Source organism: Crinia signifera, chromosome 3 (genome assembly GCF_055691185.1).
Source record: "Crinia signifera chromosome 3, ASM5569118v1, whole genome shotgun sequence".
In the NCBI taxonomy this organism is placed as follows: domain Eukaryota; kingdom Metazoa; phylum Chordata; class Amphibia; order Anura; family Myobatrachidae; genus Crinia; species Crinia signifera.
In genome coordinates this window covers 313677932-313694640 of record NC_139219.1, presented here as the reverse complement: position 1 = coordinate 313694640, position 16709 = coordinate 313677932, and the positions used below count along the sequence as shown (strand labels likewise).

At 44.9% G+C, this 16709-nt stretch overlaps 1 protein-coding gene across 5 annotated transcripts in view; it reads left to right on the top strand.

Moving 5' to 3' along the window:
- The window catches only part of OPN5 (opsin 5), an 87244-nt gene that overhangs the window by 25096 nt on the left and 45439 nt on the right, over positions 1 to 16709 (top strand). For all 5 annotated transcript variants that reach the window (XM_083178656.1, XM_083178659.1, XM_083178657.1 and 2 more), the window contains one exon: positions 10192 to 10344. In XM_083178656.1, the coding sequence (XP_083034782.1) occupies positions 10215 to 10344 (130 nt within the window). In that variant the 5' untranslated portion in view covers positions 10192 to 10214. The remainder of the gene's footprint in view (positions 1 to 10191; positions 10345 to 16709) is intronic.

The following is a 16709-nucleotide window of genomic DNA, read 5'->3' as shown; positions in this document are numbered from 1 at the left end:
TCAAAATTTTGCAATGAAACTACGGATTCATCCAGCCTTATTGTGATATTCTACGACTCTGTGCATATATTTCCATTGCATAAAATGAGATATGTGGAAAGAGAACAGTGATTGCCATGTAACCTAATAAAGTATATGCGTATGGAGATTTATCCTTCCTTTCATGACAAAATACAGTTGAGGGTTAGAAGCACCGGGCTTGTTCTGATGAAATTAGAACAGCGATTACAGCATATAAGAATTAACTAAAACGATTCCTATGAATATTAAATTGAGCGAGATTCAATTTGCCTGTAGAAGAATACATACATACAAACAATTATCTACAAAGCAGCTTCTGTAATATTTACAAGGCAAACCAGGGGCCCGATTCAGTAAGCTGCGAACATCGAAGCAACAACTAGACCTAGACACATGTCGACCTAATGGTGTCGAACTAATGACTGTCTAACAACTTGCTGGTGATCCAATGACCATATCCCATGCCGGCATAGAGGGAGAATGTAATTGTGTGCCGTGCGTAGTGAGGTGGAGAGCCCCAACTATGTTGTGCGCAGTGTACCATGTGGGGGCACGCATTATACTAATTGGGGGGTCCATGTCGACAGTTGTCAACATTGACAATAAAAAAGTGAAAAATGCATGTTGTCCTTTCCATATGTCAATCTTTTCAATGCCGACTCCACACCCGTTTCCAGATACATGTAGACACAATGCCAGAGCCCGCTACGTAGTCTGGACGCGGGCCCCTCCCTTTATTATAAAGCCCCTGTTGGCGATGAACCATCAGCACTTTTTGCCTTCATTCCCTGTAAAATAACCAACATGCGTCGCATTCTTAGACATGACAAGAGTATTTCTGTTATCAACTCCATGATATTAGTATTCCGGGGTTTATTCTCTGCGGTCTGTTACCTGTAGATGAGCTATGACTGTGCGTAATAAGTAATGCTTTGATGCTTTGTGACGGAATAGGAATTACTGCCAGGAATCGTCTGCAGGATTCTCTCAGTGGTCTCTGCCTTGTGATGGGCTCTGATGCCAACTTTGTTACTTGTTTGTCAGATTCTTGGGGTGTTTTGTGTAACTGGCAATACACCCGCGTTGCATTATTGGGATAGCGTAAGGACAATGATCACAATTTAGATCCGATAACTGTCATTTCCTATTGCTGCTATTTGCTCCATGTATACTCATATATACATACACAGGGATGGGGGTTCTAAATGAAGCCTGTCCCTGCCATGTGTGACAAGTGAAATGTTCACTTTTTGGGGCTCCTATGAGCTGCTGCCCATGCTTAGGGGGGTATTCTTAGGGGGCTGTGAATTTGCAACCTTGCGAGTCCACCAAACCCCGCCTTTGCGAATGGTGGCCTGGCCGTCACCCATTCGAAGCCTGTGCTTGCGTGCATGTTTAACAGAAACATCCATTCGCAGGCTGCGGGGGGGAACACCCACATGTTTCGATGGTCGCCGACCATCGAAACATGTGTTGCGTGCACGCATATATAAAGTGACTCTCCGGTCACTTACACAGTATATGCCTGCACTTTCGTACTGAAATGGGCGGGCAGCTGACATCTGGTGATGTCAGCTGCCCGCCCCCAGTGCCCATGTAACCTGGCGATTGCTATGGGAACGCCCATGAGAACGCTGTATATAGTATATAGTTTTAGTTGCTAGGGCCCTAGCTCCACAACGCTTGGTAAATGTGACAGGCTGCTGTGATATATGGAGAAAGCGCTGCAGATATCTCCTAGCAGCGTTTTATAAACATACCCCTTAATATTTCACCACCTCACGCAGACACCGGACGTGCACACCCCCAACAGTCAGTTTTGTACATTTGTACATATGCCCGATGGAACTAGATACCTTTCCATAGAAGTGTATTTATATGAGATCTAGGGGGTGCCATTGCCATTGGGCCTGTAAACTTTGGGGTCCACACTCAGCTGATATGGCATGTGACAGAAAGAGCATGTGACACTTTCTTGAATACATAAAGGGACAGTCTGCAAAACAATCACCATCATGTTTTGATTGGCCCACATGCCAATCAGTCAAAGAAAATCGATGGCCAGTTCCACCGTTTCCATCGATGGCAACAATGGCCATCCCTAATAGGAAGGAGGCACATAGTATGTGCTATAATAAAGCCAACCATGCCCAAACTGGCCAGCCCAGTCCAGACCTCCGCTCCCACAATTGGCTCCTCCTCCCAAGGACTTACCAGCCCTGGGCTATTCCCCGCACACCAGTTGGCGGTGAGTGCTGGGTTAATGGTAAAATAATAGATAATAAAATTGTTTGTTACCGTGGACTACAAGTCCCAGCAAGCCTGCTCATTCATGCTGGCACTTGTGGAACAACTTGTGGACAGGGGTGTAACTAGACATTCATAGGCCCCATAGCAAAAGTTTGTAAGGGCCCCCTACAGTATTTAGCAGCTGATGGTAATAAATGTATATAGCACATACTACTTAAGATGGGCCCCCTTCATCTCTGGGCCCCATAGCAGCTGCACTCCCAGTCACACTCATGCTTGTGGGCATTAAGGGTTCACTGGAACTTGTATACTGCCTTTAAAGTTGGCCTATTTCTGTGAGCATAATCGCCTTTGGCAGAAGATATAAACATGTTTTACCTTTATTTCTTTATAAGGTTTTACAGCAAAAGTTTATTTCAGTTTGCTCCAAAAACTTCAAAAGCAGATCCCTTAATGCCAGGGTAACAGTAACCAGCGGAGACAGCGCTGCTAAATAAATACCATCCTTATTATAACTGTACATCATGATGACATTCTGTGCCACAAAAATGCTCTAACTTTAAAATACATTTTTCTTCATCTGTGTCACATCAACGAAACCTAGTTATATTCCAAATAGACTTTATACAGAAAATATACTTTGTTACGGCATCATCATCTATATATTTCTACATCACCTTAGTACAGGGCTTAAAGTGGTACTGGAACAGTTGTGGCACTCAGTTCCCTTGTCACCGCCCCACTCCACCAACCATTAGGAGGAGTACGGGACAAGGCCAGGGTTTTTGGCACTTTCTAAAAACTACATTTGTGCTTTATAATTGGACAGTGGTTCCAAAAGTAAGGGGCATGGTCACACAATAGTACCCCCATTTTTTTTAAATTACGCCAAACAGACACATAGACATATTTACATTACACCAGGGGTCCTCAAACTATTTTGCTCTGGGACCCCATTAGACAATAAAAATAATGACAGGACCCCAGCAAGTTACTGCAGAAGGTCATCATGTCACGTGTAGTCAGCAGACAGCACATACATGGCAGCATGGAGGCACTGAGTGATGGGAGGAGTCTAAAATAACAGACAATTCAACAGATTGTTCAGACTCATTGACTGAGATTACAAAAGTCATCAGCCTGATCGTCAGCAACATGGAGTCGTGACCCCATGCTGAGAAGGTCGGGACCCACTTCGGGGTCAGGACCCACAGTTTGAGAACCGCTGCATTACACCCTATGTAGTGCCCCTAATTCATATAACATCACAAATTAGTGCCCCTTATTCACATTATGACACACAGTGATTTCTCTCCCCTTCGGCCGAATGTGAAATCACATACACTGGATGAAAACGAAGTTGTTACTTTTATTTATTGCAGGTAGACAGCATACAGGCTTGACACTTAAGACAACTCACAAGTCAAAGCATTGAAGGTTTTCAGCAATGTACAGGCTTCACAACGCAGTAAGCCTAGTGCCCAGCCACTAACTGGCATTGGGAACATAGTTGCCAGATCATCCCTTTAATAAGCTCAACATATAAATTACACAGGTTCTTGACTACTTTTCAAACTTTTCAAATGTAATGACAGTTGGTATAACCTCTTGAACTCTGTCACCTCCCAACCATACCAGCTGTCATTACATTTGAAAAGTTTGAAAAGTAGTCAAGAACCTGTTTCAAAAGTGCGCTTATTAAAGGGGATGATTTGGCAACTGGCATTGGGAACTCTGACTCTCTACTCTGCCCAGACTTTTAACAGGATTCAGGCAAACCATGATTCCAGCAGATCCCCCAGGAAAACCAGGACTAGACCTAATCAGTCCTGCTGCTGCCACTCTAAATCATGGTCCTGTTTTTCCACATTTTCTTCATGTGGAACTAAAGGTATGCTTACCCTGCCACACAGGAAAAGGCTGGCATGAGTTTTTCACAATTATTTTTCTTCTTTTTTTGGGGACTTTTTCATACGATAACATCCACGCAGACTCTGAATGAGAAATGTAATGTGAGGGTAGGTACTAAACTAATCGGGGTCCACGTCCTCAGGTGTCAACACTGACTTCAAAAACATGGGAAAAACTCAATGATCTTTTCCATGTGCAACCTTTTGCTTGTGTCAACTGTTGATTGAAGTTCTATTTGACATGCGATGTTGCTAGGGGAATAATTGATAGTATCTGATTGGTTGCTCATAGCAACATCCCATGTGCAATATAACTCCCATCTTAGTAAATGGGGTGGACCAACTTTTTCAAGGGTCTTTGAAAAAGATGGTTTTGGTCCATGGTCCATATTATCGTGGAGAGATCACATTGCCGTTCGTGTTTCTATACATCTTATTATACCCAATGGTGTTTTTGGGGGGAGATTTTTATGTGATTTTATTGTGGATAAATCAATGCTCAAAGTGGAAATTTTAAAGTGGGGGTATGGTAACACGCACACTCTGGAAAAGGCGGTGGGGCCACTGGAAAAGGGGGTGTGTCTTTAAGGGTAATGTACCGTACCACGTACCCCTTACACACATTGTACACCACACTAGCAGTGGTGTAGCTAGGTGCCATGGCGCCCGGAGCAAGGGCATGTTTCGCACCCCCCCCAATTTGTAGTAGGTGAGGCTCCTGCGCAGTGAAAAGTGGGTGCAGCCCAACATTATACCACACACCGTAATGCCCATTGCACATTTTAGCGACCTTTGTAATACCAATTACACATAAAGCCACATGCCATAATGTCAATTACACATAAGGCCACACATGATGCCCATTGCATACTATATAACACACCATAATGCCCATTACACAATAAGCCGCACACCGTTATGCCCATTACATGCAACTGCACACCATGATGCCCATTACTACACACACCGTGATGCCAATTACACAATATGCCGCACACTGTAATGCCAATTAAACATGTCGCACACCGTGATGCCCATTACACCGCTCACTGTGATGGCAAATACACAATACCCCCCACACCGTAATGCCCATTACACATTACACCCCACATCATGATGCCAATTCCACATATGCCCCCATACTAGTGCCAGACACAGATATGCCCCCATAGTACCAGACACGGATATGCCCCCACAGTGCCAGACACAGATATGCCCCCACAGTGCCATATATGCTCCCCCCACAGTGCAGACAAAGACAGTCACAGAGTCACTCACCAACAAAATAGATGCACGGTGCACCGGTCCAGGTTTAGGCTCAGCTGGTTAGGACTCCACTCAGGTCACTTGAACAGGAGGTGGAGTGGAGGTCTCGGAGCAGAACTTGAAGACTGACTGAAATGGCGCACAGCAAGTCCTACAAGGCAGGGGACCTCCACACCGCCGCACTGACACCAGAGCTGGAGGTACAGTATCAGGGAGGGTCACCGGGGGTTCAGCTGCACACACTGGGGTACTCTCGCCGCTGGACAAATTAGTGGATGGTGGGAGTGACAGCAAAGCGCTGCACAACTTGGACCTGTAGCATGAGTGACAGCACAGGATGTGCTGCTGATGTGTCAGAGCGCGTCCTGAGGGCTTTTTTTTTCTCCCCAAATAGAAGTGGCAGTATGTCATACTGCCGTATACCGCCCCACTTCGACCACTGGGATAAATATATATTAATTTCCACTCCTTGGTTATAAAACTTTCCTCAAAACTAACGCTGTGATTTTGTTTCTTTCTTGTTATATCATATGTGGGATTGACAATCGCCGGTTCTACACAGCAGCTGAATTTAAAGCCCCCAGCAGCGCCTGCACCACCTCCCCCATCCCGGGTTCCGTACGGTGACTGGGAGGTGGCTGGTCAGAAGCACAGGGATGCACTGTGGTATGGGAGTGCTTAGATTAATGTCACAAACACTTGCAGTCAGAGGCGTACCTAGATATTCGTGGGCCCCATAGCAAAAGTTTGTAAGGGCCCCCTATTTAGCAACTGATGGTGATAAATGTATGTAAAACATATTATTTAGACAGCAAAGATGGGCCCCCTTCAGTTCTGGGCCCCATAGCAGCTGCACCCCTTGCACCTATGGTAGTTACGCCCTTGCTTGCAGTGTAATGAGGTGAGGAGCAGAATTGTGCAAAAAAGACCGGTCTGTTTGGATAATTTCTATGTGCCAGCAAACAATTGAATTTCTCCCTCAAACATGTCCGAATCAGGCCCATAGAACAGCTACTGTATATACTATAATCATCCATACAGAAGTGTCACGCTTCGTCTGTATATACTTCACTCGGGGCACTTCCAGATAAACTGTGTCCAATCACTGATTGAATGGCTGCTGGCTATGGAAATCACTTACAACTGTTCTGTTAATCCTATTTATATATAAAATCAATGTAGGGATAACAAGTAATATAACAGGGAATACATACAAAGGTCAGTATGGCTTCTCTGTTCTACCGTTCTTAAAAGACTATCGAATTCCTTCCTGAATTAACAATTTAATGAACAGCCCTGGGACAAAGCTTTGCGCGGTCATTTGTATTCCAGTTCCATCACTAATAATAATAACATTTGAATAACCTAAAGTCATTTTAAAAAAGAAGAAATTAAAATAACCTATTAATTAAATGATTAAGCCCGTGTCCCACAGCTGAAGATACAGTACAGACATAGAAATTCTGATCATGTTAATGTAGATTCTCCTTGTATATACCTGAACCAGCTTTAGACAGACAAGGATGGACATTGGGGGCTTGGATCATCGATTTCGGCTGCTGGGAGATCACATGATCATTTTCTATACCACACAAAGCAAAAATACAGCTGCTGTAGATATTATGTTGGTAATTAAGATTCCATTATTATAACTCGTTACTTATTTATGGCCGGCATGTTTCACAGTAAACAATAGAGATGTATTTAGACATGCCAGTGCCTGCCCGAGACAATATGCAATCTTAATTTCTCACCGAACGTACATAGACGCTCTGGTACCAGTATAGACTGACGCCATCATGTAGTGGGAAGAGAATTAATAGAGATGCTCTATAAATAACATTGGGTTTTCGAATTGGTAGCATGCTTCCCCAGGAGTATAGTATATATATATATATATATATATATATATATATATATATATATATATATATATATCATCTATACATATGTCTAATGTCCGTTTGTATCAGAAACACTGCCATCTGTTGGCAGCGAGTGAAACGACATCTCTCTCACACATGCACAAACATAGCAGACTAGCTTTCGAAGCTTTTGCTTTTAGCAGGCTTACTAGTACTGTGTATATATATATTCAGTATGTGTGTGTATATATATATATATATATATATATACTGTATATATATATATATATATATAAATTCTCACCTTTTGAGGTGAAGTACCGCCCGTGACCACTAGGGGCCACTCAACGGACCAAATTACTCTGTCACAGAAAGTGAAACCAAAATGATATGTTTCAAACTTCCTGGATATAGGGATGGCAATCATTGCTATTGCCATTGATGGTTACCATCGATGGCCATAGTTTAACTGGCCATCGATAGTGCTAAACTATGCAATGGATGACCATTGATATTTTTACCTATCAATGGTCATCCATTATGTTTGTGGGGTTTTGTAGTTGTCAGGGGGCGGAGCTATGTTCCGTGTCCCAGCACTTTGGGAAAAAAAAGCAGAACTTTGGTTTTGCTGTGCCATCGATGGAGGGAAACCATCTGGTTCTCCCCCCATCGATGGCAAAAGTATTCAATATCGGCCATAAACCATTGATGATTTGGAATCATCGATGGCCATCCCTACCTGGATATGGAGAGAGGGAGCTGTGAAGACAGAGATCGGAGGTAGGAGCAGATAGGGACTAAAGCCCCATACACAGAAGGTATTGTGTCATATATCTTTCATAAAACACTTTCTGAACGATATCATATCTTGCACAATAACTTCTAGTGTGTATGCTCAATATCGTTCATAATGCACGCTCCTGCGCATCATTAACAATATTGCTATATTCCGGACATGTATCTCAATTCTGGCAATTGTGCCATTGTACACACTGCTCACCTCCCCTGCCACTGGCTCCCCCCCACCCTGGCACCCATAGTTGGCTCTGCCCCCCACGATGACCCAGCATCCGCCCCTCGAACCCGCCCCCCACCTCTGGCTCGGCCCCCAGCACCTGCCTTTCAATTCACCCGGTGAGATGAGCATTCAGCCACTGGTCACCAATGTTTATATTAATGGCCACTGGCCACCAATGTTTATATTAGTACATTACTGGCCACCAATGCTTATGTTAGTACATTAATGGACACTGGCCACCAATGTTTATATACGCAAAGTCACATGGTGTGCTTCTACCGTTTCTAAAGTAACAAATGGCTGTGCATTCCACAATGGAACACAACAAACCAACATGGCTGTTCACGGATAGATGATGCCAGCAAACACAGAAAATTGTCTGCACCACTACAAACCTGTGTCTATGTCTTGCAGAATAAATCCTACGTTCATCCGATGCATTCATGAATTGTTGTTCCACTTAAGTCCCCACCACAAATACTACTGTATAATAATGATGCTGTCTTTAAGTCTTTTTCCTTCCAATTTTAAAGTGTGTCACTAAGCAATGGGGGAGATCTATCAAACTTTCTAAAAAGGGACAAATAAAGTAATTTACCCATACCAACCAATCAGCTTCCAGCTGTCATTCGTCAACTAAAATCTATACAATTGTAGCCACAGTAGAAGATAATTATTGGCTATGGTGAACTTTTCCATAGGTTCGCATTACTGCCTCAGAGCACTGAGGTCATGAGGTTCGATTCCCACCATGGCACTAACTATGTGGAGTTTGTATATTCTCCCCGTGCTTGCGTGGGTTCCCTCCGGGTACTTCGGTCTCCTCCCACAATCCAAATATATACTGGTAGCATAATTGGCTCCCAACAAATTAACCCTAGAATGTCTGTGTGTGCGTGTACATGTGGTAGGGAATATAGATTGTAAGCTCCGCTGGGGCAGGGACTGATGTGAATGTTCAAATATTCTCTGTACAGCGCTGCGGAATATGTGTGCGCTGTATAAGAAACTGTTATTAACTAATAATAAATTACTTATCTGTCATCTACACGGGTTGCTGACCTTCATACATACTGGATTCTACTGATGTCTCCTCCGCATGAGATCCTGAGGAAAGGTCCTGGTAGGAAGTGCAAGGTTTCTGTGGTGCAGATGTATTAAGCCTGATGAAGTGATAAAGAGCAGCCTAACTGCCACATTGCAGTCCAGGTTTGAAAAATGACAGTTAAGAGCCAACTGGCTGCTTATCACCTTCCACATTATCACTTCCCCAGGCGTAATACATCTGCCCCATGTGTCTGCAAATGGCTTGTTTCTTGTCACTTCTCCTTCTGCCCAATGCCGCTGTTTGTGCCGTTGAGAAGCTGACCTCAGTGATGTTTGTTACGCATTGTTAATTGCATCCTTGAAGCCCCCAGGACTGAACGCTCTCCCAGTGATCAGGGTGGGTGGTCTACTCTCACTCAACGCCACCAAGATGTTTGCCTTCATATCATCTGCTCTATAACTCCCAGACGCCTTTCCTGTGTTGTTCTTAACACAGCAGAACATCCCGGATCATTCTATATTTGGTGACATGGATTTATGGGTGACACGGTCATTACATTATGATAGTCTAGATGACATTTTTTTTTACTGCAATCTAGAAAATAAAAGCAATATGCAACGTCATCACTTATACACTGGGATTTCTGTAGCACGCCACAGGGACCCTGCCAGTTCCTAGCGAATCGATAGACTTTACCACGTGCTGCCTGTCTCGGCCTTTATGTACAGTACTTGTATTGTCCCGTCGCGCCCCAGTAATGGCTATGCACTAGCACCTGCGGGATTAAACACGCACCTTTCTGTGTACCTACAGGCATGACTGACACTTGAAGCAAGATGGCGACAAATAAAACATTATTGGAAAATCATGGCCTCATTCCGATGGTGGAAAGAGACGGAGACCTATTTGAATCCAAACTCTCCAAAGAAGCGGATATCATCGCTGCATTGTACCTGTTAATCATAGGTAAGGTCAATCGTCTACTGTATATACAAATATACATGCCCAATTGCTGTGTGATAGACTGTACTGGCAGTGGCGTAACTATAAAATTTGCCCCCGCCCCCCCTGCCAAAATAGTTTCTGGTGGGTTGGAGAGTGAGAAGGTGGAGACACTTGTTAATGGTGCAGACTGGCTTTATTCACAAGACGGGAGAGAGGGGAGCCTGCTCGTTCCTCTCTCATCTGTCTCCTAGGATCCTCCTCCCTCCACACACTGATGCCGGGATCCCGCCTCCTTCTGCTCTACAGCCTGCATGCCTAGCCAGTCGCTGAGCTGCAGGCTGCTGTGTGAAATATGACTGGACACCTGAGCCGTCGCTCAGCTGTCCTGTTTTTCTTTACAGCGCTGGCGGCATCAAGGGAACTGGGGGTGGGCAGGCCCTGTACACAGTGGCGTAACAATAGCACCGCAGCCCCCGCGGTGGCGGGGAGGCGCAGTGTAAGTGCAGGCGCCGGGGGGCTGCGGTGCTATTGTAATAGCGGTGCGGGTGGGAGCTGGGATACCTGTCAGCGCTGCAGTGGTCCCGGCTACCGTCCTGGCTTCATTCTGATTATATGAAGCATGGACCATCATAAAATGTCCGCCCCCCATATAGCAGACAGTTCTGAAACTGTCTGCAGTATGGGGGCGGACATTTTGTGATGGTCCGTTCTTCATATCAGAATGAAGCCAGGACGGGAGCCGGGACCACTGCAGCGCTGACAGGCATCCCAGCTCCCACCCGCGCCGATGACAACCGGACTCCGACCCGCATCGCAGCCGGACTCCTGAGTAAGTATACATGTAGTATGTATGTATATGTGGCGGGTGGCGGGCGCATCATCACCTTTGGCGGGGGGGGGGCGCAATTTTTGAAGTTACGCCACTGCCTGTACAGCTTGTGACCTGTCCATGCACAGCAGCCAATGACTTGGCTGCGCTCCCCACAGACCCCGGCAGTGCTGGCTCCCCCAAGCCATTGCGGGGTCTGCGGCAGTATTGTTACGCCACTGTTTACTGGTTTTTAGGCCAGATTTATTAAGCCACATGAAGTGAAAAAGTGTCCAGTGATAACGCAGCAGCCAATCAGCTCCTAAGTGTAATTTTCCAAACCCAGCCTGTAACGTGGCAGTTGGAGCTGATTGGCTGCTGTATTAAGCCTTAAAAAGAGATAAATGCAAGGGTGACAATCAGCAATAAACATGCAGCCACTCTGTTCCCAACTGCCATTTTTCGAAAACTGCCGATAACATGGCAGTTACATACCTCCCAACAGTCCCGATTTTAGCGGGACAGTCCTGATTATCAGGGCCTGTCCCGCTGTCCCACCCGCGGGCGGCAGTGTCCCGCGGTGTGGGGGGGCTGTTGGGAGTCCCCCCTGTCAGCTGCTAAGCAGCGGGGAATAAACGATGTGCGCATGCGCACAGCGTCTACTCCCGCAGCCAGGGGGCTGGGGGCATGGCTAGAGGCTCACAGAGCCTCTGGGTCATGCCCCCATAGCGGCAAAATGGGGGCGTGGCCTCGCGGGAGAGCCGCAATTGTAGGCCACGCCCCCAAATTAGGCCACGCCCCCGAAAATTTCCCGCCTGCTAAGCTGCCAAAGTTGGGAGGTATGCAGTTAGGAGCTGGTTGTCTGGAGGTTTAGCACTCTTTATCACCCTTGCGTTTATGTCTTTTTAAGGCTTATTATGGAAAATCTGCCCCATGCACCGGCACTGCACATGGTTTTGTCCATTAGCATACCAAGGCCCTGATTCTAGTTGAATCGGACGGATGCGTATTTTGGACAGGAACCGAGTGTTCTTAGCCCCGCCTACCGTCCGGATCGCTCACACCGTCCGAACGCAGAGCGTACGGACCACGAGTGGATTTTTCATGTGAACACCTCCATCTGTGGGAACCTCCCTCATTCTCCGGTGGTCGCCGACCATTGAATGATAGACCGAGCGGTCAGACAGCACCGAGTGCTCCAGACCACTCGGACATTTCTCTGTATGATAGCAGGGATATGGGGGGGCAGCTGGCATCCTGCTATGTCAGCTGTCTGCCCCCCACACGTGCGTCAACGAGGGGCGTACGCATATGGTAATGAGCCCAAACAGCCCTTCATGCCCCTCTCCACCCCCTGCTCGGATGGTTCCGTAGATCATTTTCTGCACGGAAATCACGCTGTGTTCGGACGTGCGAGGCGTTCGCACATGCGCAGAAACGCCTCTGCACATGCGCAAACACCAAACATCGGCCGTCCGACTGCACACGCAGCGGTCCGAATCAATCACAATAAGGGCCAGAATGTGCTTTGTGAGTGAATCTGAATCACCTCCTTGGTTTGATAATGGACAAAACCATGTGCACTGCAGGTGGGGCAGATGTAACATGTGCAGACAGAGTCAGATTTGGGTGGGGTTTGTACTTCAAACTGATATCTGTATTGCAGCATAAAAATAAAGCAGTCAGTATTTACCCTGCACAGAAACAAAATAACTCACCCAAATCTAACTCTCTCTGCACATGTTACATCTGCCCAGTGCAGCATGGTTTTGCCATTAGCAAACAATATCTGTTTTGCAAACCAACCTGAATCACCCCAAGTATTATAATTGACTAACCCTGCTTTGTATATAATAAGCACTAACTTATTTGTTGAAGCACCGAGCAATTATGCTTCTATGATTGACTAATATCAGCTGAGAGAGAACTTTGTTTAATAGCTGTGCTAAATACCTTTTTGTTGAATACCTCTTTCTCCCTAAGCAGATCAAGTATCATCACTGATTATCCCTGCTTTGCATATAATAAGCCCTAATCCGCGCATCAAAGCACTGAGCAATTACGCTCCGATTAGTGATTGCGAGGGAACGGCGTCTAAAAGCTGTTCTAGGCCTGGACATTGAATACTATTTACTAACTACTTCTAATATCCAGCTGGGCAGGGACTATGGCCCTTATTCTGGTTGGTGCGGTAATATCCGCGTGCGTTCGTGCCGCCGATGTTTTGTGTCTGCGCATGTGCAGAGGCGTCTCTGAGCATGTGCGAGCGGGACGCACGGCCACATTCCGCATGAAATGTGTACACTACGAACAGGGGGTGGAGAGGGGTGTGAAGGGCTGTTTGGGCTCATTACCATGTGTTTACACCCCGCGTTTCATGGGCGTTCCCATGCAAACGCTGGGCGTACGTATGGTAATGCGGCTGTGACGCACGTGTAGGGGGCGGACATATGACATCGCCGGATGTCAGCTGCCCGCCCAGATCCCTGCTTTTGCACGGAGAAATGCCCGTGTGGTCTGAGGTTGCGGGATCTGGTGGACCACTCGGCCCTGCATTCGATGTTCTGCGACCATCGAATGATGGGGGAGGTTCCCTGAGATGGAGGAGGTGTATTCATGAGAAATACACGTGCGGTCCGTTCGGACAGCTTTTTACCGCGTACGTACGGAGTTGGCGATCCGTATGGAAGGCGGGGTTTAGGAAGCACGGTGCTGGCCGCATATTCGGATCCGGCCGCACCGATTAGAATAAGGGCCTATCTGACTATTACGGGGAAATTTACTAAAGGAAATTTGTAAAAATAGGTGTATTTGTATTTAGAAATACACTTATTTTTGACATTTACTATCGCGAAAATACAGCAATTCGTATTCGTATTGATAGCACATCAATATGAATACGAATTGCCGTATTTTCGGGATAGTAAATGTCAAAAATAAGTGTATTTCTAAATACAAATACACCTATTTTTTTTTTTTACATTTCCTTTAGTAAATTTCCCCCTTAATGTGGATTATGGTGGTCAGTGTAAATTAGCCATAAGGACACTAATATAATACATACTGTTTGTGGGATGTCTAAATAATTATCTTGTTTTTATGGGTTTTTAATACCAGCAAATATATATTGTTATACTGTTTGACCAATTCAGTATTAACCCTTGCCAAGTCAATTTGTAGGCAAAATAGGCATGAAAAGTGCCAAGCAAACATTTTTATTCATCAATGACCTGTAATATTTACCTTTATATAGGAAATATAATCTTTTTTATTTTATTTGAATATATATAACAAATGTGAGCGACGCCTGGATTTGTAGTGATATTTTGCATATCTCTCACAGAGATTTTGCCACTCAAAGTGTTAATGAAATATGTTTCGGATCAATTCCAAGAGCGTTGCTACAGTATATGAAGAAACTGTAGATAAATGAATTGCGACAATTTATTATAATGATAAAATAATCATGTAAACCCTTGTTCACTAGTAAAATATATAAATCTATCAACAGTTACATGTGTTTATGGCACTGCAGAGTCTCTGATGAAATAATACCCCTTTCAGATCGCACCTAATTACCAGGTTCATGCCGTTTTGTTGCCGGTTCGACGCGGTAATAGGTGAAAGGGCATACTGGGTCCAGAAAACCGACAGCAACCCAGAATTCCAACTTGTAAAAAAGCAGGGTTCTTACCGGTTCATTGCGGTGTGAACAGGTTAATCAGGTTGATGACGTCTACATAAGACCCAGCCCCCGAAGTGCTGCTGACAGTCTCCTCTCCTAGCTTCTCCCGGAGAGGAGACTTTAAAGCTGGTTTCACATCGCATAAACGGCACTGAGCCGGTAATTTGAAACGTTTTTAAAAAATGGGCAGACAGCCTTAACCCCTTTCACACCGCATAGCTTAAACGGTATATTACCCGTTTAAGTGCAGTTTGAAAGGGGTATTACCGTTTCAATGCCGTTTTTTACCATCACTTTTTCAAACGGGTAGGATCCTGCTTTTAACACGTTTCAAAATACCGGTATTCTGTAACCGGTAAATTGACAATGGAGCTTTCACATTGCAGCTGTCCCGGTTTTAAAACGGTAAAAAAACATATACCGTGTTAAAGCTGCAATGTGAAGCTGGTTTAAAAGTAGGCGACCCTGTACTGCACCAATGTGATTTATGCCAATACATTATGGGTGAGATTTAATGGGATGAGAGATTCAGAAAATTAGAGATTTGGTGAGACATCTCCAGTTTTTTTTTAAAGCGGCAATCATTTACAATGCAAAATCAAACTGGTTTTGTAGTGTAAATGATTGCTGCTTTAAAAAAAACTGGAGATGTCTCACCAAATCTCTCACTTTCTGAATCTCTCATCCTATTAAATCTCACCCAATATTTCACATGCTATAGGACTGATGCAGAGTGGAATGTGTCAGTTTTGTTGACATATCTGGCGTGATTGAGTACTACTCCTGCCCTGAAGCTGTGTACACACAAGCACAAGCATTGTAGGCTTGTATGTAATGCAGGCAGATCATATGCATATTGAATAGGGTGTGCTGGTATTGATGCTGGCTATCTTATCTATGGGGGCGGTCTGCATACAAAGTGACAGACTCTTATGAAGTTAAACATGCAAGCTATTAAGGAGCATAATTACTAAAATATGCAAAATGTGGATAACAATTAATAGTGTCATTGATGCATTTTGCCATCTGCATCTCCCAATTTATATATGAAATGCAGATGGACGATTTTTATTAGCGACGTATTTCTATGATGCCGTTAAGCAGATTTGAATAAATATATTGGTGTTGTAATTGGTTGCTTTGTTTCAGATTTATGTTTTATAATATCCACCTGCCATTTACAATGAATCATCATTGTGCTCTGGAATGTGTGGCAGTTGGAGAACTCTCCCTGTTCCCCCTTGGATCTGGAAACTGTGACAGTTATTTGCAGGCATCCATTAAGCAGGGGTCTTTCATAATTCGATTCCTCAGTAAAATGTTCTGCCCAGAACACATTTCCTTGGTTAAAACCGAAAGATCATCTAGTATTTAATTGAAACCTCTTGCTGGGACAAATAATGCATTGCAGGATGAGCCCAGCAGCTCTGTGAGCAGCTGGCCATGCCACCAGTCCCTTGAGATTCCTTCTCAAATGGAGTGCACTGCAGGTGGGGCAGATGTATCTTGTGCAGAGAGAATGAGATTTGGGTGGGGTTTTACTTCAAAGTGAGATCTATATTGCAGTGTAAAAATAAAGCAGCTAGTATTTTCCCTGCACAGAAACAAAATAACTTACACAAATCTAAATCTCTCTGCACATCTTACATCTGCCCCACCTGCAGTGCACATGGTTTTGTCCATTTGAGAAGGAATTTGCCTTCGCGAGTGAACCAGAATAAGGGCCAGTGTTTATTCACCTCTGATCAGCAGAGCAGCGGCGGAGAAGGATGGACTCCCATTTGATCCCCCCCACCCCACCTCAGGACACAGGTGGAATGCGGGACTGTCCCGTGCTAGTCGGGAGCTAGCCTATGCACATCTGATTCATGCAGGAAAGCAGCTGTGCAATAC